At 42.8% G+C, this 25655-nt stretch overlaps 9 protein-coding genes across 9 annotated transcripts; 2 read left to right on the top strand and 7 right to left on the bottom strand.

Moving 5' to 3' along the window:
* Positions 1-582: 582 nt before the first annotated feature.
* On the top strand, positions 583-2206 carry EAE97_002157 (uncharacterized protein; the record flags this gene model as incomplete). Its single annotated transcript, XM_038872668.1, has 3 exons — positions 583-777; positions 827-965; positions 1263-2206. The coding sequence occupies 3 exons, from the start codon at positions 583-585 to the stop codon at positions 2204-2206; spliced, it is 1278 nt and encodes a 425-aa protein (XP_038735874.1).
* A 1688-nt stretch (positions 2207-3894) lies between these two features.
* EAE97_002156 (uncharacterized protein) lies at positions 3895-5746 on the bottom strand (the record flags this gene model as incomplete). The annotated part of the gene is made up of 5 exons (XM_038872667.1): positions 3895-4532; positions 4594-4919; positions 4968-5047; positions 5095-5439; positions 5498-5746. 5 exons carry the CDS (start codon positions 5744-5746, stop codon positions 3895-3897), a joined length of 1638 nt encoding a protein of 545 aa, XP_038735873.1.
* A 2299-nt stretch (positions 5747-8045) lies between these two features.
* EAE97_002155 (uncharacterized protein) lies at positions 8046-9578 on the bottom strand. The gene is made up of 2 exons (XM_038872666.1): positions 8773-9578; positions 8046-8633 (listed from the first exon to the last, which is right to left on the bottom strand). The coding sequence occupies exons 1-2, from the start codon at positions 9243-9245 to the stop codon at positions 8180-8182; spliced, it is 927 nt and encodes a 308-aa protein (XP_038735872.1). The 5' UTR covers positions 9246-9578; the 3' UTR covers positions 8046-8179.
* Positions 9579-9939: 361 nt separating this feature from the next.
* EAE97_002154 (uncharacterized protein) lies at positions 9940-12308 on the bottom strand. Its single transcript, XM_038872665.1, has 3 exons — positions 11749-12308; positions 10519-11345; positions 9940-10363 (listed from the first exon to the last, which is right to left on the bottom strand). The coding sequence occupies exons 1-3, from the start codon at positions 12090-12092 to the stop codon at positions 10134-10136; spliced, it is 1401 nt and encodes a 466-aa protein (XP_038735871.1). The 5' UTR covers positions 12093-12308; the 3' UTR covers positions 9940-10133.
* A 748-nt stretch (positions 12309-13056) lies between these two features.
* EAE97_002153 (uncharacterized protein) lies at positions 13057-15646 on the bottom strand. Its single transcript, XM_038872664.1, has 6 exons — positions 15110-15646; positions 14904-15032; positions 14666-14832; positions 14105-14181; positions 13950-14049; positions 13057-13858 (listed from the first exon to the last, which is right to left on the bottom strand). Exons 1-6 carry the CDS (start codon positions 15159-15161, stop codon positions 13457-13459), a joined length of 927 nt encoding a protein of 308 aa, XP_038735870.1. The 5' UTR covers positions 15162-15646; the 3' UTR covers positions 13057-13456.
* A 1190-nt stretch (positions 15647-16836) lies between these two features.
* Positions 16837-19217, bottom strand: EAE97_002152 (uncharacterized protein; the record flags this gene model as incomplete). The annotated part of the gene is made up of 4 exons (XM_038872663.1): positions 16837-17047; positions 17098-17228; positions 17280-19106; positions 19173-19217. The coding sequence occupies 4 exons, from the start codon at positions 19215-19217 to the stop codon at positions 16837-16839; spliced, it is 2214 nt and encodes a 737-aa protein (XP_038735869.1).
* Positions 19218-19623: 406 nt separating this feature from the next.
* EAE97_002151 (uncharacterized protein) lies at positions 19624-20880 on the top strand (the record flags this gene model as incomplete). Its single annotated transcript, XM_038872662.1, has 4 exons — positions 19624-19656; positions 19706-19712; positions 19763-20082; positions 20131-20880. 4 exons carry the CDS (start codon positions 19624-19626, stop codon positions 20878-20880), a joined length of 1110 nt encoding a protein of 369 aa, XP_038735868.1.
* Positions 20881-21267: 387 nt separating this feature from the next.
* On the bottom strand, positions 21268-22809 carry EAE97_002150 (uncharacterized protein; the record flags this gene model as incomplete). Its single annotated transcript, XM_038872661.1, has 1 exon — positions 21268-22809. One exon carries the CDS (start codon positions 22807-22809, stop codon positions 21268-21270), a length of 1542 nt encoding a protein of 513 aa, XP_038735867.1.
* A 976-nt stretch (positions 22810-23785) lies between these two features.
* Positions 23786-25368, bottom strand: EAE97_002149 (uncharacterized protein; the record flags this gene model as incomplete). Its single annotated transcript, XM_038872660.1, has 4 exons — positions 23786-23923; positions 23978-25056; positions 25118-25220; positions 25309-25368. The coding sequence occupies 4 exons, from the start codon at positions 25366-25368 to the stop codon at positions 23786-23788; spliced, it is 1380 nt and encodes a 459-aa protein (XP_038735866.1).
* Between the last annotated feature and the right edge of the window lie 287 nt (positions 25369-25655).

The raw sequence follows: 25655 nt of genomic DNA, 5'->3' as shown, positions 1-25655 counted from the left end.
CAAAATCGACAAACGCGGATTGATGCGCGTTTCTAGAATCACGTACTTTAAGAAAACACGCTAAAACAACAGGGGTCAACTGATTGGTTTTGACAGGTAATCACGTGAGAGATTACACCCCCTCACTGCGATCAACCTTTAGAAGTCTAGGAGTCGAGGGGGTTAAGCGTTTCATGCCTTTGGTTTCCGCAATATCGATTAAACTTCATTAACAGGGGAACTTTGTGTTTAAGATGTATCGGGATGTTTCAGCCCAATGATAAATGGTCAATTATACTAAAACTAAAAACTAAAAACTAAAAACTACTACTGTAGATAATTCCAGCTTCCCCCTTTTACCGCTAACCTAGTGTTACCGGGCTGGGGCCGAGGCTTGTAATGCATGCCGGCTTGGTACTCAAATCTATGCATGCTTTGTTGTTCATGAACAGAAACTAATGTTCAATTCTTTACATACAATTCTTCAAATCAAGCTCAAAGAGTATTGATACTTCATTCACTTTGCTGTGCCTTCAATCTATCTATTTATATCTACCCCTTTCACCTAACAAAATAAGGGTTATCCCCCACATTTACCCCATCATGCACTCCACAATCTTCGAGGTAAAGGAACACACTCTCGAATGTCAACACATTAGAGAATACCCTCGCGCCACCTCAAATACCCAAGAAGATGTATTACGTCTAGCAATCAAGCAATATATACCCCGAGATAATCCCAATCCACAACCAGGAGATGTGACTATAATTGGTGCTCATGCAAATGGTTATCCAAAGGTAGACTTTCCCATGCGGTTGAATAATCCCACAAGCTAAAGATGTACAGGAATTATACGAGCCATTATGGGAAGATGTTCATGCACGCGCAAAAGCTAATGGCTTTAAAATACGAAGTATTTGGATAGCAGATTTGGCTCACGAAGGCGCTAGTAGCGTTCTAAATGAACAATTATTGGGAAATGATCGTACGTGCTAGTTTTCTTGGTTGATAGATTGTTTTTTATTACATTGCCGCGATGTCAGCTATGATCCAGAAATGTAGCCCTTCGGATTCTACAAGTGTGGACGGAGGGGCCTGCAAGTTGCACGCATAAGAGTCGATTTTGTGACGTAGACTGGAATCCCTACTAGGGCCTTTACATCCAAGTCGAAACGCAATTCATATATGTCCCTAACATCACATCACGGTTCTCTTCCAGTCACTTAACTCAACTTGATTCTACGAATCCTTATCATATCCAGTACTATCTAACACCTTCCAGCATCATGGATAGATCACGCCCGGGATCTTCTCCACATGGTCAATACCTACCGTTCCCAAATGCCTCTTCCGATAATTGGAATCGGTCATTCCTTCGGCGCCAATATGCTCACCAACCTCTCCCTCATGCACCCCCGTCTTTTAACCACCCTTATAATGCTCGATCCCGTAATCCAACAATATGCATCTACCCCCTCCGGTACCACCTCACCCAATCAACTCTCCACCTTCCGCCGTGACCTCTGGCCCTCCCGTGCCGCTGCCGAAGCCTCCTTCCAAAAATCAAAAGCATACTCAAAATGGGATTCCCGCGTCCTAGACCGCTGGTGTCAATATGCCATCCGCTCAACCCCGACTACCATCTACCCCAATGAGCCATCAGGCAGCACAACCCTAACCACAACCAAACACCAAGAATGCTTCTCCTTCATGCGTCCATCTTGGGAAGCTTTCTCCGAAGATGGCAAAACTATCACTCGTCCAGATCTCATCCCCGATCTACACGAGACTAGTCCATCAAAATATCCTTTTTATCGCCCAGAACCAATCAATACTCTTCTACGACTTCCGCAACTCCGTCCCTCGGTTCTCTATATCTACGGTGCTAAAAGCGACGTGTGTTATCCCCAATCTCGGGTTGAAAGAATAACCTTAACGGGCACTGGACACGGAGGAAGCGGGGGGGCTAAAGAGGGAAAAGTCAAAGAGGTCGTGTTGGAAGGAATAGGTCATCTTGTGGCGCAAGAAGCAGCAGTACAATGTGCAGATGCTTTGACTCCCTGGATAGGACAAGAGTTAAAGAGGTGGAGAAGAGAACAGGAAGAATATATAGAATGGACTAAAAAGAGCTTGATTGAAAAACAGACATTTTCCGAAGAATGGAAGAGAAGAGTTGGGGGGCCACCAAAGAGAGCTAGCGCGAAGAGTGAGGGGAGTAAGTTGTGAGGTGTAGATTATGAATTCTTGTTGAAATTTTTCAGATGTAGAAGTTTAGACGATCATAGAGTTCCCACAACTACACTATTTCCTTAGCTTTAAAGATTGGTATCAAGACTTCCACTTCATTTATCTTTTTTTCAAATAAAAAACCCATTACTATCCTATGAAAAGTTAGGGCTAGTTTGGATGTACAAATCCGCGCTGAATCCGCTAAATATTCCGTGCTTTTTGAAAACGGATTTTGAATTTATATTTGAATATTAAATTGTGGATTCTATTGAATAATCTATATTTTAATAAATTTAATATATTTTGAAATAGGGAGGAAATAGATTATTCTAAAATAATATTAAATAATTTGTGTTTTTCAATAAATTTATATAAAAAAATAAAAAAATAGATTAAAAACAAGAATTAGAAAAAGCTGGTTTTATTAAATTTATTAAAATAATCTATTCTTTTTATAAACCTCTATAAACTTTAAAGTCTAAAGTTTTAGTATATAAAACCTAAAGTTATAATGAATAAAATCTAAAGCTATAGGTTTATTTTGAATTAGAATTTATAATTATATATAAATTTAAATGAAACTATTTTCATATTTACTTATTTAGTTATTCAAATAATAATAATATATTGAAAATTCAAATTATTTTATTTATTTTATATATATATTATATATATATTCCACTTTCTTTCATTTTAATAAATTATTTAACAAATTTAATATATAAATTATAAAACTACAAATTAATAATCCACTCTTTTTGAAATGAATTGCTATTATTACGGAATCCGTAATGGCATAAAGAGCGGATTATTTCAGCGGATTCAGCGCGGATTTTGCAATCAAACGAGCCCTTATTCAATTGTTGTTCAATGAACTCCAGTTTATGATAGATATCACGATCAATTATCATCGTTCCTCCAAACTAGCTCCAAGCTCCAAGCACCATGCCACCCACATCGTTCCAACACACAGTCATCTCATCACCCCAGACCCATGGGAAAAACCCAAAATCATAAAGAACTAACAATGACTGACCCATCTATATTCTAGATCCTTTCATCCGCTTACTATATTCTGTGCAGGTATATCACCCGTCACATATATCTCCACATCTGGTATTGTGTGGGAATCCCGCGTGTCGCAAGTGTGAAGCGAGAAAATAGAAGGAGGGGAGGAGTGGAAAGGTAATTTATTGGGTGGGTGACAGTGAGCTCTTCATTTATCCTGATAAGAAGTGAGGACTCATATCCGTTTTAAAGTGCTCGCTCATCATCAATGGGTGTCTATATAAATGTTATCCGTCTCATCTATCTCTTCTCATCACTTACTTTCGTATCATATCGTATCATATCGTATGAAAGCATCATAGGCGATTGAAGTTGAAATCATTGATTATCAATATGTAAGTACAAATATCATGCATGCCAGCAATGTAGGTAAAGCGAGACCCTAATTCATAGAATGCCTCCAATCCGATGCAATGTCCCTGTAAACCCGCCGAGTTCCCTAATCCTATCCCCGTGTAGCATCATCGACACGCCATCTCTGAACAATATGAGTAATGGAATTCATCCAGATACCTAAACCCATTGCATAATTACCATTCGATCTTCTTTCTAACCCAATACCAGTACCAAAGTCACCGAAAACCCAACCCCGAACCCATGCATCCCCCAAAATCAAACTACTGTTCCATCCTCCCCGCCAACCCCCTCCAAAAATTACACCTCTCCACCAACCCCCCCTCAATCTCCTCCATCACAGTCCCATTCGTCTCGATCTTCAACCTCCGCAGCCTACCCCCCGCCGCACTCACTTCTCCCAAATTTTCCCAATGCGGCGCCTCCGCATCCTTTCCCCGGTTCGGATCCAGCTCCCTCACAAACGCAATCCAATACTTCATCGTGACCCCCACAATCTGTCGATTGTAGCTCAGATAGCTACCTCCATCTCCGGTCTGCGTATTTCCGGGTCCGAAAATGGCAGGGAGTTCGAAGACGTGCGGGACGCCGAGGCCGGCAGAGATGTTATCCGTGTCTTGGACGTTGAAGCGGTAGAACCAGACTTGCTTTGCGGTGTTGAAGGTGGCGAGGTGGGTGGAGATGAAGAGTGCGGGACAGACAAAGGTCGTTTCGCCGTAGGCGGCGGAGGCGGAGGGAAAATATGCGTTGTGTTTTGGGAGGGGGGTGGTGAGGGGGTACTGTGTGTTGATGGAGTTGAGATCTGTGGAGGTGAGACCGGGGTAGTTGTTTTTCAAAAAGGTAGATATGTCGTTTGCAGAGGCGGCGTTGGGGGCAAAGACTGAACCTTCATTTGTTACGTCTATATATTAAAATTGGTCAGTAACATCTCAGTGAAGATTAGAGAAGATATAACAACAAACCTCCAAACACAATCGGCAAGTTGACAAACAATCCCGTCTCAAAAAGAACATAAGGATAGTCCCTTATAAAATCCCCATCGATAGTTGGCGTCCAATAAAAAAGCGGACTTCCACTCTGCCCGGGATACGGAGATGCAACATTAGCAGCTTGAAGAACCGCTGTACTTTGAGTTCTTAAGCATGCGAGTACATCGTCTGCTGACCCACAACCAGCCGAATTCGCATAACGATCGAATTGCCATTCTAATTCAGGTACGAGGGGTTGTGTTGGGAAGAAAGGAGATTCGCCAATTGCACCGATGAAGAGATCATCATTTCTTCCTCCGCTTTTATAGAGTTAGTAAAGGAGCATCTCTGTAGATGTGTAGACTCACTATGCAGTAAGATGAAGCGCGACAGAACCACCGCCAGCAGAATCTCCATGAATTACCACATGATCCGGGTTACCACCAAACTATACTTTCATTAATATTTACAAGTAAACAAGAAATCTATACACACCTGAGCAATATGATCCCGAACCCAATGTAACAAAAAACGTTGATCAAGAAGTCCAGCATTCAAATCACCATTTCCTCTCACTTTCTCGCTTGTCAAAAATCCAAATGGTCCAACCCTATAGTTAAAATTGACAAAGACAATTTCGTTATTCGATGTATTGACTACTGTCGAGCCATTAAAGTTGGCATTGGAATTGGAGATATATCCACCTCCTTGTATAAAGACCCATACTGGAAATTTAGAGGCCGGTGTAGCAGTACTCGGTGCCCACACATTAACGAAGAGACAATCCTCCGATTGTGAAGAGGTGGGACCATTGTTCGTAGCGAGACAAATTGGTCCAAACTATCAGAGAACGTTAGTATTAGTGAATATCGGATCTGGCATGTGATCAATTACATACCGTTTGGGCGTTTTGGATAGTATTCGAGCTTTGAGGTGGTTGAGGGGCGCGGAATCTTAAATCACCAAGAGGAGAAGATGCATATCGCATTCCTAGGTATTGAGTGATTCCTGAACTTAACAAAGTACCTTGATATTGAGCATATCCTAAATCTACAAGAGAAGTTTGATTTTTTTCTCTAATTTGAATTGGTGACGAGATAGCGGTTGTGATAAGGTAGCAGGCTGTGATTGCCGATCTCAGTAACATTTTGAATAATCCGGAGGCGATGAATGCTCAGTATATTTGTCTAAGGGGAACCCAACCAGAGCGAGATGAAAGGTTGTGGAACTGCGCCAATGTGCGGAGATTGGAGGAGGATAGAGAAGATAATTTAAGACGAGCGTAATACTGTGTATTTAGGGAATCCTCCAAATAGAAAGACTTGAAGCTCGAGAAGGAGAAGATTGGTTTGAGGGAAGATCACCTGCTAGGTGACTCTGAACACATGGACATGTATGTATGGGTGATATACAATATGTGAATAGCGACAATATGAGACTTGTATCGACAATCCGATGACAACAAGTCCTTGAATGCTCAATATCTTCACACCGCCACACTTATACAACCGATGAGACTTGCTCAAAAATGGCGACTTGGAAAGTATACACCAGAAAGTATTTCAAGCGCTATCCCATCAAATATATAAGCCACTAGCTATACCAGAATTTCTACACATGCACAACACACTTCTCATCATACTGAACATCCAAAGTAGCACTTGCTATAATCCTTGCACTATATATGTAACTATACTCATACATCTACACAATCCATTCGATTTACGCAATCCACGTAAGAAAAGAAGAAACACCAACAAATCTAAGTCACCCCATTCCCATGCACATCATTTTAGACACATGGAACTAAAATTACCGGCAATATTGAATCATGCCGCACGAACGATTTATGCTTGCGGGAGCTCATGCGAAGAACCTCGCAATCCAATCCAGCCACACAAATCCCAGCCAGTCGAAATAAAGTTTAGAAAATTCGAATGGAGGAATGACCACTCAATTGCCATGTGTGCATAAGCTTTTCCTCTGCAGTAGGTACTCATCGGAATTACAACCTTGTTGCACGAGTAGTGTGGGGTGGTCCAGGTGGGTTTGATATCGCGGGGTACCCAGTCTCTCATTCTGAACAAAATAAAACGGCACACCAAAAAAATAGTATTATTTCCACAATTATTTATTTTAATTAAAAATCGATTTTTTGATTTTAAATTGAAAGATATTATAATAAAGTTTATAAGTTATAAGGTATTTTTAGATTATTTATTTTATTTTTAGATTTCAAATTATTATTAAATTTTGAATTAACAATATTTTTAAAAAAAATCTCGATTTCAACAAGCTTGGTGTTGTGAGCGGAACCTTGTGCTGGTCACGTGGTCTATTCCTGTAGCTAGTATTTATAGTCCTTCTTCCTGTAGTTTACAAACAGCAGTCAGTCAGTTCCCACCCAACTTCTAGTACGTCTTGTGAAGCGCTATGTAGAGCCTCCCCCTCCTCTCCTCCATCTGAGGTGCTATGTTATAGTGACTTTTCTGTGGTATATGCGAAGGACTACTCTACGACCCTACCACCTTCTACTCTTTTACAGTGTGTTCGTTTTTTTATCCAGAATGAGCCAGTCCAGTATTTGAATGAATGTGAATGAATCGTATTTTAGCCGTAAAAGACTCGAGCACGCGAATTGAGGGGATGCGGTGCCTCGGGTGGATGTACTCTGTAAGGATGAGCATTATATATAAAAGAGAATGGATATGAAAATAAACGGAAAAGAGAAAGATGAGATGTTTTGGTATGGTATGGGATAAATAACCACAAGGATCCATGGTTATTATAACATAACTACGATCCTACTTCTCAACTCAAAAAGCTTTATATCTCGTAGGTAGCTAGTAGTATAATAATCAATCCCCCTCATAAAGATCCGACAAACACCAAAGCATTTCCCATAAATTTATCAAAATGGTTTAAACACAGCAAGCATATATACCGATACCCCCAAACCAACCCTCATCCACAAAGAACAACTTCTCTGCCCATCAACCCTCCATATCTATGGGGGCAAGCCCCCAAACCCCCATTTGCTCGCTGGGCTTGAGAGTTGGGTTTGTGTACTGGTAAGGTAGGTGTATGGTGTAGTATAGTGTAGATTCACATAACAAATTTAGTGAAAATAGGAAGACTGAAAATATAAAATAAGACTAGATATTAAGGCTGAAATTGTATACAGAAGTAACCTCTACATACGGGCATTTAGGCTTTGAAAATTTTAGGCCCATATAGCCAGGTTTGACTATATGAGGGATAATCGAGCGCAGCGAGCAAATGGGGGTTTGGGGGCTTGCCCCCATTAGTCGAGGTGATTGTAACAATGATGATGACTATGATTGCGTTTTTCAATCAGAAAGTTAAAGGTCGGTTAGATGGGTCTGATCTTGATTATCACGTTTGTTTACTGCTTGATTTTCCGCGATGGATGTTCAGGAGTCAGATCAAATCAAATCTATGTTAAATTTTATTATTATAATAGACCTTTTATTCTCTTTCTCCCTCTCGAAATATCACATTCCATGCATCCATGCATCCACGCATCCAAATAACCTATTCACCCCCAGCCAAGACAAAATCAAGGCGAAGCATACTTATACCCATACTTCTCCTTGGCCTCCTCCCCCAATTTCTTCAACTTCTCTTCTCCCTCTCTAAACTCTGCATCCTCCTCCAGCCTCTTCTTAAAGGCCTCATTAACCAATCGACTCTCACTCGGCACACGAATCCCCTTCTTCACCGCCTCCCTCTCACTAATCCTCTTCCACCAGCTCTCCAGATTCACAAATTTCGCCAAATCCACCCCCGCGAAATAAGCCACGTTGACCCAGCTGAAATTCGCAATATCGGCAATACTATACTTTCCCTTCCCGGGACCGACGATGTACTCGCGGTCGGCGAGGTGGGCGTCCAGGACGCCGTAGAGACGCTCGCTTTCGCCAATGTATCGTTGGGTTGGGTAGGGGATGCGTTCTTTGGCGAGACGGTAGAAGTGGTTTGCTTGGCCTTGCATGGGGCCGAGACCGCCATGTCTGAATTTTGTTAGCTGGATGTACTCTCTTTATCTGATTTTTCTAGTGTTCCCTGCTCCTTCTCAGGAAAGAAGACAAATCAAAAGAAGGAAGATGAACAGAGAAATGAAGAGATAAAATAACTATAAAAAAAACTCACTGCCAAGCAACCCACTGCTCAACTCTACTCCTATCCTCCTCCTCCTCAAAACTAAACTTCCTCTCAACATCATAATTCCTCGTCAAATAGGCCAGAATGGCCGCTCCCTCAAACACCGCAAAGCCGTTACGATCATGATCCACAATCGCCGGAATCCTGCCATTCGGACAGATCTTCGTGAACCATTCTTCCTTTTGGATATTCTCCATGATGTTAATCGCTTGATACGTGTATTCCTTTCCATAGGCGGCTTTGAGCTCTTCAAGCAAGATGCTGATTTTATGTCCATTGGGGGTTCCCCACGTGAGCAGCTCAATGCCGGATGTGGCGATGAGACCGCTTGGTCTGTTGGGGGAGTCGGAGGATGACATGGCTCGTGTGGTGGCGTGGAATGTAGGTGTCAAACGAGACGGAGAAGCGATGTATTTTTTACTAGAAGATTGGAAGAGTCGATTGAGGGATGTTTTGAACATGAGGAAAGGAAGGAAGGAGGGAAGAAGGAGGGAGGTGAAATGAAACAAAGAATTGAACACTTTTAGAGGGGTCGATTTATATACCTAGGCACTAGTTGAGTATTCGTACAATGGGATTATTCCGTTCGATGTCTACGTCTATGTCATCCAAACAAGTGCGTAGCTACGTGTAATGATGACGATGATGATAAAGCGAAGAGGGTCTCACATCGTATATTTTGCTTATAAATAAACCCCGAGACCGAATAACCTCCCACGGTCTTAGTCTCGGGGTTTGGAGGAGGGCGACAAATTTCAATGGAGCAAAAGTATCACATTTTTAATTGACAAGGGATTAATTGAGGATACTCGTAGATAGATATCGTATATGTTGAAGACGTCGGGAAATAAAGATTGGGTTAATTCATAACAAGATAGTAATACACAGATAAATCCAATGAATAAATCATATTTGTAGTCCATACGAACCTTGGAAGTATATAATATAATATAATATAATATAATATGCCTATCACCGTTGAAGACTCAAGAATGATGGATGTCAAGCTTTTAGAGGAAATTCCATGGATCGGGAGATCATCGAACATGCGGGGTAGCTTTCCAACCGTTGGATGTAGGTACGGTACCTAGGTAGGTGCCGTTGTAATTATCATGTAGATACGATAATTACCTAATGATTGTTCCATGATATATAATACTCTTATAATTAAGTTTTAAAATAAGGATAACAATTGAATCCTACTGCTATTCAGAATACTAGACAATTGAATTTTTTATATTCAAATGTATTTATTAAATCGCGTATCAAATGACCGTACCGCGTACTGGTACAACCAATTCAAACAATCACAAATGACATCATCATCTACCTTCTAACTCCAATCTACCCTAAAATTCTCTACTCTCCCCAATATCACAAACATCAAAGACTCCCGTCTCAGGTATATTCTTCCAAGTCAAGGCTTTCTTCAATAATTGAGGTGGTTCCATAACTGCTTCAGGTGTCAAAACCCATGTTCCCCAATGAATCCCCATAGCACGTTTACATTTGGTATCGAGGAATATGTTTACCGAATCAAAGGGGTTAGCATGCATGGGAGAGAAAATGTGACGGGGTTCTAGAGGAAGATGTTAGTTTAGAGGTGTGAAGGAAAGGAGATAGGGAGCCGTGAAAAGTGTGTAAAGCATGACGAGAAAGAGAATGGAGCTTGTCATTCTTCCCACACGAGGAGGGAAGTAGAGGAGTTGAACTGAAAGAAAATCAAAAACATACCATAAGCACCGATAGGAATAAGTCCCAAATCAAAAGGACCTCTTAATTCTCCAATCTCTTTAAACGCGGGACAAATAGGTAAATGTTGATATTCAGGTCCATAATCATCAGTTCCTTTAGGAACTTGTGGAACAGCTCGGTAGCCAGTATCTCCACCAAACCAAACAGATTTCGAGTTGGAAGTAACAGCAAATGAACACCACAGTGTATGTCCTTTATCAAAGGCCGTACGTGCGGATGTATGTTGTGAGGGAAGACAACTTATGCGGGCTGTGATGGGAGATATGGATGTGGGAGATAAAGAAGGGGGTGACGGTGGTGGAGAATTCTTGGAAGATGTTTGGGAGGAAGTGGAAATACGTTTCTCTCCTGTCACAGGAGATAGAGTAACATCGATATCTTCCCACCAATCCATCTCCACGCAATTCTCAATTCCACATTCCTTGAACCACTTCTTCAATCCCAATCCTACAATGAATTGTGCGTTTGGATGACTTTTATGTATTTCCATAACTGTAGGGTGACTTAAATGATCATAATGACTGTGACTTATAACCACAAAATCAACAATTGGAATTTCAGATAACTTGCAAGGGATAGGTGTATAGCGTTTGGGGCCCATAAATGAAAATGGTGAACAACGTTCTTCAAAGACAGGATCGAAAAGTACACGTAGACCGGAGGGATATTCGACATAGTAACAGGCATGTCCGAGCCAAGTTGCACGGAGGGAAGATGTAGCACGAGTAGGTAGGAAGGTAGGTTTTATGACGGGAACCGTTGGAGGAGTTGTATCTGGTGTGCCGAATTCTCCGGATAGCTTGGCTCTGCAAGATAGAACAATGTGATTAGCAAGAGTTTGCTAATGTATTCGAGTAAATAAATAATTCTTCGATAGTCCCATTAGATCCATACACTCTCCTTGTGCTCGAAATGACGCTCCGCTGGCCCTCCGGGGGCCACTGCCGTGGAGGCAGAATATTTTAGAAAGAGCCACCAAAAGTAATGGAGACGTTGACAAGGAAACTTCCCTCAACATCTTCTGTCCGTCCACGGAGACCACTGTGATGGAAGTAGGATATATGGATACAATACACCAAAATCAACAAAACCATCAACACAAAAGCCCTCCCACTTCAATTGGTCTCCTATAGATCCAATTGAACCATCACTTATTCATTCATCCATTTCCCACTCCCTCCTCTCGAAACAAATAGAAAAAAAACCTACTTAGCCATAGCCATCCCAATCCCTAAGAACCCCATCTCCTTCCACGAATCCCATGGATTCGTAAACCCTTTCCCCTCTCCCTCCTTCAAATGATGTCTCTTCTCCTTCGCATGTTCCGGGATCTTGTCTAGCGCTGCCGGACTACTCATACTGGCCGCAAAGAGCGTTGCGCCTATGACAGAGCCTGACATGGCTTTAAGAGTGTATTTGGGGTTGGGCGTGGATGGATTGGAATTGGTCGAGGAAGAAGAGGATGATGATGTTGATGATATTTTGCGCAGTCGTGTTAGTTGTCGTGGACGATGCCGAAGCTTGAGGAGGGAATTGAGGGGAGAGATGCGCATTTGTATGTATAGAAAAAAGAGAGAGGGAAGAAATGAACAAAGGGAAGAAGTAGATGAGTTTTATACGAAATATATGGAAAATAATACTTCCCAATCTGAATCAATCTTACTCTCAATACCCAGGTATCTAGATGAATAGGCTGACGAGAATTGCGTTGCCAGCTACTGGGTATGTATCATCTCATATGGTATAGTATTTAATTGTATGTATATTCTTTACCTACACTTTACTCTACTATACTTTACAATTATTTACGTACATACATGATACATCACTTCAAGACACAAGCAAGGACCACCAAAAAAAGCGAATGCGAACGGTGGAATAGTCTTATCGTCTTATCTCCGTCTCGTCCAAACTTTAAAATGGAGTTCGGTACGGTACTTTGGCACATCATGGACATCATAGACATGGACATGGAGATTGCCATCACCCGAGGGCCGAAGTCGAGAAAAGGAACGACCTCTGAATACCTACCTAGTATTTTCAGAAATTCAATCATTTTCTTCAACTTTCATCCAACCTACTCACCCAGCTCATTCAGCTCATCTCATTCCATTTGTCTAACTTATTAATACTCAAATCTTTGCAAAGACTATCTGCTAAGATACCTAAGCAATCTTCAGAGTATACATACTCATCCACCTACTTACCTTCCTACCTACTTACACGTCCTCTTACTCACCTACCTATCTGCTTGCTGGATACCGAGTGAATATATACAATAAATACATCTTGGTTAGCTGATCGTTCCTCCCATACCCCCCTGCTCTACCTATTCGATCAATCGTCTTCCTGACTTCTCTGTACTCGCAAGTGTCCATTATAGTTTGGGTGCAATATATTTTCCCCTACACGTTATATATATATATATATATCTCTTTCCAAGTACATACCGGTAATAGGCAGGCCCTTTGAATATATATCTTACTTGTATCGAGCATGACCATCACAGAAATCTCACAAAGCACGGATCACATCAAATTCGCAAATAAAATAGCCATTGATTTCTAAAATACATGTCATAAGGGTGAGAATCACAATTCAAAGTCGTGTTCACCCCTTGAAAGAAAAAGCATGTCCTCATGTTACAAGTGATAAAAGAACGATCCCCGGGTATGCTTTTAAATGAGCAAATGAAAAATAACAAGATTGAATAGAGCCAACTAGCGAAATCCGTGTATTCACATCATAACCTTACGTGAGAAGACCTAAAGACGTTACCTCAAAACGCCCCTTGGCCTGTTCACTGTGAATCATCAATAGAAGAACATTTCATATCCCACCCGGTTGTCATTAAAAATCTATGTTATGTGAGCAGAATCCAAATGGTTGCTTTTGCAACCGATTTGGAAAGGATGATTTACCAGTAGCGGCCACGACGGTATCCGTCGTCAGCATATCCGGCATCTCTTGGTGGGTAATCTCTTGGAGGAGGACGATCATAAGGTGGTCTACCATGTCCATTGACGTATGGGTCAGCTGGAGGGTAATCGCGACGATAAGGATCATCAAACCCTCCACGACGTGGTGGTAGGTAATCATCGATTGGACCACGAGGTCTAGGTGGTGGAGAACGACCATAACGACCACGATCATCGTCATAATAAGCACGACGAGGTGGGCTTCGATCGCGATAGGCATCACGTCGAGGACTGTAACCTCGGGGTGGACCACGTCGATCATAATCATCAATGGGGTAAGGTCGTCCTCGAGGCATTGGGGATCGAGATCTAGCACGATCACGTGGGATATCAGGTTGGGTCTATTTAATCTCGTTAGTATCATCGGGAAAAGGTATTCGATGGCGAATGCTAGGTTGAGATGTGTGAATTAGGAAATGGAATAGATCTCACATCAGCAGTGCAAGTGACTCGAGCACCTTTAAATTCACGGCCGTCGAGCTTTTCGACGGCAGTCTTTAAATCTGCAGCGGTTTCGAATTCGACAAAGCTTCTGTTTAGTCAAAAGTTAATAGTTATCCAATCTAAATTATCCAAAAGTCACTTACCCTTTACCATCACGGTCGCGACCAGTTTCCGAATAAACGACGTCGAGGCTAGATTGACGAGCGAAGTCTTTAAGATCCTATATCCAGAAATCCACGTAAGTTGTTGTCCTGGACTGTTGAGCTTTATGAATGCCAAAGGATGGATGTTGCCCTCGAATTAGTAGCCAGGAATCTCTCTTTAATAAAGATAGCGCAGATTCATCTTCCAGAGGTAGACCATCTTTCCAGCGCCACAATGACCACGATCCGGTTATGCAAGGGCAATAGCAAGCAATGATAGCAAAAAGGAAGTCGTGACATGATAAAAAGGGCGAATAGCGATTAACGTTTGTATATGTCCATGAAATCCTAGTCGCCCGCGCAAATGCACTTGCATATTGTTATGGTGTGAAAGACACAAATTCCATGACAAGCGCGTCGCTGACCAGGATTACAATGGTAACTTGGCCAGTGACGGTATATTTAGAGGGAAGGCGTCCAAAACGATTATGATGTGGTATATAGTCCAAATAGCAATGATTGGGATCCATGAGTCCGGATGAAGGAACGGGGTAAACAGACCTGCCAGCTGGTCTCACCTGGAAGTCCAGAGATTTGCATTCGATGAGGGGTACGTCTGGGACGAGGAGCAGTTCGCTCAGGATTATTGGCAAAGGTATCTCTATTACGAGTACCGCGAGCAAATTGTACAGTCAAGCGTTCGCCCATAAAGTCGGAACCGTGGAAGGCTGTGAAGAAGAAGAAGTTATTAATTATGTTCGGGATCGAGATGATTTGGTGTAATTGTTGATTTCCTTACCAGGAACGACATCGCGCGCATCCATTGCATCTTTGTATTCGATGAATCCGAAACCATTCATAAGTTTAATCTCGGTGATTTCGCCAGTGCCATGAGTGTTGAAATGAGCTTCAACATCAGCTTTGGTGGCTATTGAGAAGTAGAAATGGTTAGTAAATGGATCGTATGGGTGTCGCATGTCAATTAAAGATGTTGGATCAGCTTACCACTGCGAGGGAGATTCCCCAAGTAAAGTCTGGTAGAGGAAACCTCTGTCATTTTGATGTAATTGATGTTGTTGAAAGTTGAGAGGTTGATTGTCGATGGAAGGGATAGTTGGGTAGTGTGCGTGTGTTGATCGTTGAAAACTTTCGGCTTCAACTTTTTTTTTAACTTCGGGAAAGCGGGAGCTTAATAAGATTGAGAGCCACGCCGTCGTCGCGATCGCAAAACGAGAAGAATATCTCGTTTTTTAACTCCTGGAGAATAAGTTTAAATGCAGTTGATCAAACGCGAAGTGTAATTAAATGTCAATGTAATGTAAATTGATCAATGCTTGCTGCAGCTACCTTAACCATCAGGTACTGGGTATGATATGCGCAAGAAAGTGGGGATTTTGGGAAAAAGGTGGATGGACGGATGATGAATGAGAATGCAAAGATTTGAATGAATTGGCTAATTTGGCTTTAAGGAAAAATGAGTTTAGATTCAGATTGGAGAGAAGGCTTGGGAGGAAGGACTAGCGCACTATGTAATTACCCAGTAGGTGTACAGGAGTGCGGTGAGTAATAATAGAATGTTTCCAGGGGTGAAGCTAACAATGCGGGCGAATGATTGTATGAAAAGCGGGATCGAAGGGGGAGGAGCACTGGTGGAGGGAACTGATAAGAAATCCCAAGAAACCGGGCCGGTTATTCAATTACCAATTTTCACATGAAACAAGTGAGCGATATTGTTACATCCACACCTGACTCTTACTAATCCATACCCGATTACCCCAGTGCATTCAAGGGAAAGAGATTGCCTAGGTAACCAAAAGATTCTCAACGCTTCGACCATTTCCTGACCTAAGGTTCACTACCTGGCTGAGCCTGGTATGTATGTACCTGTCACGTGTCTGACTCAGCCTGTTATATTTACCTGTCTTCCTGTCGAGCCTGTGTACCTGGTCATTGCTAGTAATACCTAGCTATAGGCGATCTTCAAGTATGGGGGGATTGCAGGAATCTAGTCCATCATTCAAAAGAAGTCCATGGTTGCGATAGGTCAACTCTTTGTCAACTACCGACCGGTATGATCAACATGTCAAACCTTAACAAAACATAATGTATTTCTTCCACTATTTTTCATTCTCGTCTCAAGTACGTACTTTACTCAAAGAAAATAGGAAGAGTAAAAGTCACATGAACAGCAGACAGTCCCTAAGTATACCTTTCACCACATTGCATCCCTCCCTTGATTCTCTCATTAGGTACTGGTTCTTACCTCAAATCCATCCAATCACATTCAACAGATTCCCCTCACTATTTCCCTTGCTCCTTGTTGCTGCATGCAAAGATTACATTCAACCAATTCATAGATTTCTTTCCATCCCCCAGCCCGTCCCAGCCCCTGTCCCCAATTGTTTCTCTGACCATAATATCAACTGCTATCAATACCATAACACTATCAACACCATCAACGCCACAGACAAAACTCCTCAGGCAGTGTAATCCTTTGAATTCAAAACATTTCTCATAATAGTACCAATGTACCCTCTGCCAGCAAGAACTCCAAAGAAACAGAGCCGAGTGAACCAATGACACCATACTCTCTCATCCAAAACATAATTGACTCCTTGCTCATCAACTCCCGTTCCTTATTCACTAGAGTAGGCTCCATTTGAAATACAAAAGACCCCGTTGACGTAAGACTCCAACAAAATCATCAAAGAATAGAGATACAATAAACACGTTCATCCACTCATATCAACATCTTGGGTATCATCTCGGATTTCATCATCACCTCCTAGCTCATGCTCAACCTCATCCCCAACAAATCCTTCATAATCTTCAAGATTCTTTTGAATGTGAACCTTGAACTTGATGATGTCGTTCAACATCTTCTCAATCTCTGTGTGCAATTCCTCACGAAGAGTATTGGCTCGGAGAGTCAATTGTTCATACCTACATCATGTTAGTGGGAGAAGGTATCGGAGTGTCTTAGCTTTACTTACTCAATGTTCGTATTCATCTCTCGTTGCTCCATTAATTGCACAGATTCCGTGAGACCAGCTCGCATCTTAGCTAACTCTTTCTCCATCTTCTCGATTTGTGCATCGGAAGCCAGCTTCTGAGTTGTTGTAACCTAATCGTATATTAATTACTGTTGAATACTCGGTGGTTTTGTAATTCTTACCTCTTTTGTCTTTTCATATTCATCCTCCGCAGCTCTGACACGGTGCGATAAAGCCTCTACCTCACTCCTCTTGTCGTCAATGGCTTCTTTAATGTTGTCGAGTAAGTCATTGTGTTTTTCCATTTCTTCAACGGCTTGAGTCCTCCGTTCGGAAATCTCTTTTCGAAGGCTGATGAAGCTGTTCTTCACATGACCTCGAAGATCCAGGTTCAAAATATGAGCTGGTTGATAACCGGTCGTAGGATCGGCAAGAAGTCTATCACCGTCTCTCGCTCCAGCATGAGAGCTTGCCATTTGTGATGCTGAGAAATTGGGTCCTTCATTAACAACAACCTGAAGTTCGTAATTCTTTCCTTTGGCGTTGATTGCAGTGGATGGGATAAGTCCTATTTGGTATCCTAGACTGTTGTACTTTTCAACTGTTCTCTCCAGATCTTCCAATTTGCGACTCGCTTCCAGCTCCTTTTCGGCAACCTTTCTTCTCGCTTCCTCCAATCTCTGTTGCGTAGCTTCATGTCCCTTCTGAAGTCGTTCCATTTCAGAGTTCAAGCGATCAATGTCTTGCATACTCATTCCTCGACTGTCTATCTCCTCTTGTAGTCTTGATCGCTCATCAGATGCTTCTTGTAGTTCTTGTAAGACTTTGTCGAGCTCCTCCTGTAAAAATTGTATGCGAGATTCATATTTCTCGGACTTTTGATTCATCCGATTGTCGAACTCTTCAAATTTTACTTTATCATCTTCCATGATCTTAAAGTTTCGATCTAAAGTTGCAATGTCCGAGCCTGTTTTCTCAAGGGTCTCTATTTCCTTTTGTAATCTTTCGTGCTCCCCTTCAAGAACACGCATTTCATCGAGGTATTTAGAATTCCCTCTGTTGAATTCCTGCGCCATAGCTTGGATATGAGGAGCAAGAACTTGGTCCTGATCATCATCTCCGGCATCTTCGTCCATGGAAAGCCAATCACGGTATGCACTACTGAGAAAGTTGAAAATGATGCGATCTCCACTAACATCGACACCAGCTTCTGCGCATGCCTCGTCATATCGATCGGTGCCGTACCCATCCAGCATCTGAGCAAGCTGCATCATCCAATGTAACAATCCAAGGAAGAGTGGCCAGGAATTTGCGCCTCCAACCGCGGATAATGCAGATTTAGTTATGCTTTTCTGGTATGGATAACGTAGCTGAGCCATAATTGGAGGTACTTCTTGATCGATAGCCTTTTGGAATCGATAACTTGGATCAATCCTGTGGTAAAGCCACTGGAACATGAAAACAAAATCCTTCTGAGTTGGCGATTTTAAAGTATTGGCCGATACGTTATGGTTCATTTCAATATCGTAATTATTGTTTGCCATATACTCTAGCAACTCTTGACCAATCTTTCCCTGATAAGCCCGGTCTCTTAACGGACGTGGATCTTTTGGTACTCCAGCTGGTTGTGGTCCAGTTTGAAAGAAACTCTGATGTCCCATCGGTCCACTTGTCGAAGTTCGGGCTCGATAAACACTGCTTCGACGTTCTGCTCCTTCACCAGATGCGCGACCCATTTGAGGAGGTGCATAACTTTTTCGGCCACCGCTTTGTTGAAATGAAGTCCTTTTTACAGATGAAGTTCCTATATCCGCTAGATTTGTGCCCGATGATGATCGTGAGAATAAAGGTTGATTTGGTCGCGAAGGTGCAAGAGATTGTCTGGCTCCAGCACTACGAACATGACTGGCGGTAAAAGGTGCATTATTGTAACCACCGATTGAATTCGATCGTTTCATGGCAGATGCTGGTTGTGGTAAACTCGAATTGTAGTTGATGCTTCCTAATGTCTACACGGAATGAGCAATGGAACAATCTAAATTAAACATTTGAAGGGGGGGTATAAGGATCCTTACCTCTCTGGGTCGGCGCACGGAGAAAGGACCAGTGTCTTGCGACATTTTCAGTAATTATCCTCCAGAATGAAGCTTCCCTTTGTGGAGAATAAGTGATGAGTCCTTTCTCTATGAAAGATAATATTGAATATCGTAAAAGGTTGTTATGTGAAGTATTTTTATTTACATAAACATGCAGATTTGCGACAACAAAACTTCTGAGTTTGGTGTATCGAAGGGCCAACGCTTGGGGAAAGTAAACAATTCAATTTGGTTTAGCTTCAAAATTAGATAAGACGATCACGTGCTATCAAGGGAATCTGAACAAAGATGAAAGGGAGCAAAGGTCGCGGTACCTCGGTTCCGGCCATTCATATTTTAGTGTTCAGTTCCCCAGATTTCCCAGCTTGGTATTTGTTTGACGGTGAGAAGAAGTTTGGTTTTCATTTTCTCCTTTTCATCTATACTCAACATGGCGATTCGTGAGGAACTTGTGGTATCTGCTGTAAGTTATTCCAACTCCTGTCTAAAACCTAATACTCATGCTTCACTAGGTTGCATGTGAGAATATTCCAGCTGAGATGGCTTCAGCATTTTTAACATTTCAATAGTTCTTCAAGACCCAAGTGTCTCTGCATCACCCTTAGAGAATCGAATCGCGTTTTTACAATCAAAAAATCTTACACAGGAGGAAGTCGATGCGGCATTAGGAAGAGCCAGCGGCGAACAATCGCCAGCACCACCAAACTATCCGAATTATGCACCACAACAACAACTCGTGAGACAACCTCAACCTGGGTATGGGGGCTACCAACAATATCCCTGGCAACAGCCTCCTCCGCCCGAAGTGCCAAAGCGAGACTGGAGAGATTGGTTTATCATGGCCACGGTAACAGGTGGCATAGGATACGGGGCATATTTTCTGGCTAAAGTAAGGGTCTAGCTTATTCGGAGGCATCGAGTCTGCTAACACAATCAGCGTTATATCTATCCAATAATTGCTCCTCCCACCCCTCCTCAACTGGAACAAGATAAGAAGGACATTGACGATTCTTTTGAAAAGGCATTCTCTCTTCTTGACCAGTTAGCTAAAGATACCGAAACTCTCAAGACAACCGAGCAAGAACGAACAGAACGATTAGACATAGCCTTGACCGAAGTAGAGACTGTGATCAACGAACTGAAATCTGCGAGCCGAAGAAGGGATGAAGAATCTCGACGCATGGGCGATGAGGTCAGGGGGCTCAAGGATTTAATACCCAGAGCCATGGAAGGACAGAAGGAAGTGACAGACAACAGATTGAAAGAGTTGGCTGTGGAAATGAAGAGTCTGAAGACATTGATGGGCCAAAGAATGAATCCAACCTCGGCAATTAACCCAACCTCGAATGCAACTCCATACAACAGAGTTCAAAGTTCAGCTTTACCATCGACTCCTTCTCCAATCACTTCGATTACCACTCCTAGCAACTCGACCCCTGCCGCGGATTCACCGACTGAAACTAACACTCCTAGACCAGCATCAGTCGGTACTAGCTCAGGTACTGAAGCTGTAGCATCTGTTCAAGGTCGAAATGTCACTCCATTCAATTTCAGTACTGGTGCGCCAGCAGGAGGAGCGAAGATTCCAGCTTGGCAAATGGCAGCTGCCACCAAGAGCACTAGCTCTATCCCAACCACTACCACCACAAATGGAACACCAGAAGCAAGCGGGTCAGCGCAGGCATAAATGCAACATCAGCATATCTGGAGTCAATGAAATTGTATGGAACGGCGCGTTAGGGTGTTAATGATTGGAGACGGAGATCTTGGAATATATCGCGTAGGATGTTAACAATATAATATAATGAAACACAACTATCTGTATTGATTCTGTTATTCAAACGGATAGCCCATATTTTTGTCAATGGCAAGGAAGTTTATTTGTTTGGCGCTAGGTTTATCAGTCGTCTGGGGACTCATTTAACTGTACACTGAAAAGCTTGAGACCAGGAGGGACAATAGTCATTCCCATATAGTCATATGCATTTAGCGTTAATTTATGTATGATGTCAAGTACTTTAGTTCAGAATATCATCTAGTTTCTATTCTATTCTAAATTCTTATCGGCATAAACTCAGAGTCGTGCCTTTTTAGTTCCACCACCATTTACGGTCCCATTTTCCTCTTTCACCTTCCCCTCCTCTTCCAAGATCCTCGCCTGTTCCTTCATCCTCTCAGTCACGACTTCATCACTCTCTTCCCACAACCCTTCCACATCAATCTTCGTCTCCTTAATCCCCTTAGCATTATCACTAATCATCACCCCCCTCGTCTCTACCCCTCCATTCTCCCTCTCCTCTCCCCCCTCATCATCTACCCTCCTCCCCCCAACCTCTTTACAAAACCCCGCCCACCCCTCAAAACACCTCCTCGTCCCCTTTAAATGCGGCAGCGCCAACGCAAAGCAATGCGGCATCCATTCATACTCCTCCCATCTCACTTTGACCCCCCTCCGCGCCAATCTCCGCGCTAGTATCTTATTCTCATCGGTCAACAACTCCGTCCCCACCATGAACAAAATCGGCGGACTCCCCTCCCATGCACTTGCCGGCGCCGCCAGCGGCGAAACAAGTGGATGGATGAGCATCGCGTCCTCGCAGTAAATATTCGATCGCGGAGACGGAGTGGGCCAGAGTTTACACCGCGGATAGGGAATGGAATGGGAGGGGGAGAAGAGAGATGGAGGGGGTATGTAGTCGTATTTACTGTTTGTTTCCATAGAAGGTGAGGAGCGTAGGAGATCCGTCCAGAGAGAATTAAGCGCTAGACCTGCTGGTAATGGAAGGAGCCGTGATACACCGTTCCAAACTATGGGGGTAGATGTTTTGTGTAGATGGAGAAGCAAGAGGAGAAGCGATAATGAGAGGTTTCCGCCTGCGCTGTCGCCGGAGAGAATGATATTTTCGGTGGGGACAGCGGTGTGGAATGAGTTTTCAGGTGGATAGAGGAGGTGCAGATATGCGACGAGACAGTCCAGCAGAGCAGCCGGAAAAGGGTTCTGAGGCGCAAGTCTATATCGGAGAGAGAGGACTCGGCCGCCTGTTAGTTTGGCGAGTTTCTTGCATGGACCGCGATAGCTGGCGGGATCAAGAAGCCAGTGTGCTCCCCCGTGTATATAAAGAATTGTCACGGGAGAAGTAATTTCTTTCATCATCTCCACATATTGTTCAGCTTCGGAGATTCGAAGTCTCGGGGCATTTTTAGGGGCATAGCCGCGATGACCGGTCCATTCGCCCTCTACAGGGAGTAAATCTGGTTTTTGGAATCCTCCTTCTTGTGGTGATTGTCCGGAATTCAATGGGTCTTTCATATCCTCTATGACTTTGAATAGTTTCTGACGAACATCATCTTCAGAGGGGATCGCCAGCGTGACTTTAGAGATCCAGATCCGGCCTTTGATGCCAGAATCCTGTAGTGTCACAGCTTGAATTTTGGAAATGGGGGATGGGGTGGCGTACAGGAAGGAGCGTAGAATTTTGACTGTGAGTTCGGTTTTGAGATCCCAGTGGGTAGCATGGGGCGATATGCCTAGAGTGTGGGAAACAAGGGTTTTTCCTATCATGGGCATCTTTGGGAGCATAATTTTTGCTATGGAGAGGGGTGAATTCGTCTCCATGATTGATGCTGATCTGGGTGGCAAATGCGAGGAGGTGTTCGAGAATGTATGGCCTAAGGAGGGACCACGGATGTGAAGAAGATGGGCAATGTACAGATGGACCAACTGTTGGGTTGGACTTATTTTTTTTGTCTCCAGAATGATATATTTTGTGAAAGAAATTACTATGAATCCACTTGCATTCAGCTCAAATCTTTATATCAAATGTCCAAGCCATCTCAAACACGGAAATCCAGTTCAAATTAGGGTAAATACATGATATTGCGGGACGCCACTCGATTCACCTTCCTCATGCGACACTAACACGCCTCTAATGAACCTCGGCTGTTTGATGCATCATTGTTCAGAACGTGTACATTAATGCTAGTTGTATGGTTCAAACAATGCATTGAAACTGGTCAATGAAAACTCCCGTCTCGCAAGCCTGCGCGTTTGCGTCCAATGTTCGGGATAGATCTAAGGTTAAGAGGCTGAAAGAAGAGAGGGGTAAGAATTTTGTTGAAGCGAAATGCCCGTTCAGCAGTTGGTGATAAATTGTCACAAATCGGTACGTGATGAAAATCCTTGAATCACGATCCAAAATTATCATTCTCATATCTATCATTGTTTGTCTACATCCATGTTTAGGTCAAGACCTAGAAGATTCAACCAGCATTCATACGATGCTTTAATCTTGCTTTTGTTCTCCCCAATCTTTCCGTCATCTGTATCAAAAATATTAAAATTCCTATTTCATTGAAATCATCCCAGGCACTGAAATTTCAAACCCGTCCCTCCCCTTCATCTCCCAGAAGCTGTATCTACAACACTCTTAGTCTGCCTAGACGCTAAGAGTATGTGCAAGCGAATATCGAGCTTTATGTAGAGGATATAATTGTGAACATGCAATTCGAAGAAAGAAAGTAGCCGTCCCATCTAATCTATGCAAGTCGCAAGCAGAAAGAATCGCTGCAAAATTAAAATTGATTTTGAGAATTTATGCCTTGATTTCATACTCTCTGCGGAACATGTCGTCAACGCTCTTGAGGTAGTAGGTACCCTCGGCAATGGTATCAGGGCTACCCTTGGGTGTGTATGACTTTTGGAGATGGGCTTCCTTGCGGAGAGCGCAAAACTATTTTGTATTAGTATTGGAATCAGAGGAGTAAATTTCAGAAAACATTCTTACCTCTTCGTAAACTTCTGGGGCGACGGTTCTGCGAGCGTCGAGTCTTTCTTGCAAGTTCAAGGCCTTTGCCATGGTCTCAATGGAGCCGTTGATCTTCAAGGAGAACAAACTTGCAGCCAAACCACTTCCGTAACTGAAAACACCAATTCTCTTTCCTTGGAGGGTGGCGCTATCAACGTTGCTCAACAAACCAACCAATCCACCATAAACACTGGCAGTGTACATATTTCCACAGAATGTTGGGACTTGAATACTGGGTTGAACACGCTCATTGAAACGCTTCTTGGTCAATCCCATGAATGTCTTCTCGACGACCTTGTCGGTCAAAGACTTTGCGTAATCCATATCCCTTAACTCAGCTGGTACATCAGCAAAGGCTGATGCGGTTGGGTTGGCAAGGTAGTCGTTGTAGAGCATACGGGCGTATGATTTGGAAACGAGCTTGCAGGTTGGGGCGTGGAAAGACATGTAGTCGAAACGATCAATAGGAGTCTTTGTTGATTCCTCAGCGACGGCACCATTGGTATGTCCGTTAGCCAGGGGCTTGAGAGTTTGTTCCCTCTTGTTATATGCCTTGTAGCAAGCATCAACTGCTTCGGTATAGCATCTCAAAGAGAAGTGACCGTCAACGATTGGGTATTCGCTTGTAAGATCTGGCTTGTAGAAATCGTAGGCATGTTGCATATAGGTTCCACGAAGACCTGGCTCGACAACAACTGGAGCATTTGGTCCAATCAACATGGCAACAGCTCCAGCACCCCCGGTTGGACGCGCAGCACCCTTGGCATATAAAGCAATATCTCCAGCAACCACAATTGCATCTCTGCCATCCCATGCAGACGACTCTACCCAGTTGACAGCGTTGAAAACCGCGTTGGTACCACCGTAGCATGCATTAACAGTGTCAATTCCCTCAATATTCGAGTTATCTCCAAATAATTGCATAAGAACTGATTTTACAGATTTCGATTTATCGAGAAGAGTCTCTGTACCGACCTCAAGACGTCCAATGGTTTTGGTGTCAATGTTGTACTTGCTGAGGAGGCGAGAGGTAACGGTCAAGGCAAAAGAGTAAATATCTGCGAGATGCCACGCATAAGTAAAAAAACAGACACCTTCTGCGGACACATGAATTCTTACCTTCTCTATCGTCGCAGAAGCTCATCTTGGTTTGACCAAGACCAATTGTGTATTTTCCTGCACTAACGCCATCGAATTTCTCGAGTTCTTCTTGAGCAACACACTGGTGGGGGAAAGGCACACGAGTTAGTTTTCCGAATTAACAAACGGGATTTTGCAGCAGAGCAGAAAAAGGAGATCTGGTGAATTACCTGGCTTGGGAAGTAAATTTCAATGGCCTTGATGCCGATGTTTTGAGGACGAGTAGACATGATTGCGAGGGGCGGTGTGTGTGTGTGTGTTTCCAAAGATTGAATTGAAGATATAAGATAAAAAGGGATGTAGAGAGCAAGCTCTTAAATATCGTTTGTATGTACAGTCAAGAAAAATTGACGAGACTGAAGACAAAGATTGATGTTAGTATTGTTCGAAATTACTAGTAACACAAGTGAATTAGAAAGAAGAGATTGTTCCCTTCCAAATAGAAATAGAAACAGAAATAGGGGGAAAATCTGATAAAGAATTATTATCTTTATAACTATCGAATCTGAATTTTTTG

This window comes from Botrytis byssoidea, assembly GCF_014898295.1.
Source record: "Botrytis byssoidea strain MUCL 94 chromosome Unknown BBYS_004, whole genome shotgun sequence".
NCBI classification, from domain to species: Eukaryota; Fungi; Ascomycota; class Leotiomycetes; order Helotiales; family Sclerotiniaceae; genus Botrytis; species Botrytis byssoidea.
Note: the sequence above shows the minus strand (reverse complement) of the source record. Positions and strands in the feature narration are given on the sequence as shown.

Bases quoted from the DNA above. Each gene is read 5' to 3' on its own strand.
- EAE97_002155 (XM_038872666.1), bottom strand. From the start codon at position 9,245: ATGTTCAAAACATCCCTCAATCGACTCTTCCAATCTTCTAGTAAAAAA. The intron at 8,634-8,772 runs GTGAGTTTTTTT...AACAAAATTCAG, and splicing joins GAGCAGTGGGTTGCTTGGCA to ACATGGCGGTCTCGGCCCCA.
- EAE97_002154 (XM_038872665.1), bottom strand. From the start codon at position 12,092: ATGCGCATCTCTCCCCTCAATTCCCTCCTCAAGCTTCGGCATCGTCCA. The intron at 11,346-11,748 runs GTAGGTTTTTTT...TCTATCTTGCAG, and splicing joins ATTGGGATGGCTATGGCTAA to AGCCAAGCTATCCGGAGAAT. The intron at 10,364-10,518 runs GTATGTTTTTGA...ATCTTCCTCTAG, and splicing joins TATTCCTATCGGTGCTTATG to AACCCCGTCACATTTTCTCT.
- EAE97_002153 (XM_038872664.1), bottom strand. From the start codon at position 15,161: ATGACAGAGGTTTCCTCTACCAGACTTTACTTGGGGAATCTCCCTCGC. The intron at 14,833-14,903 runs GTAAGGAAATCA...TCTTCTTCACAG, and splicing joins TGCGCGCGATGTCGTTCCTG to CCTTCCACGGTTCCGACTTT. The intron at 13,859-13,949 runs GTGAGATCTATT...GAGATTAAATAG, and splicing joins GAGTCACTTGCACTGCTGAT to ACCCAACCTGATATCCCACG.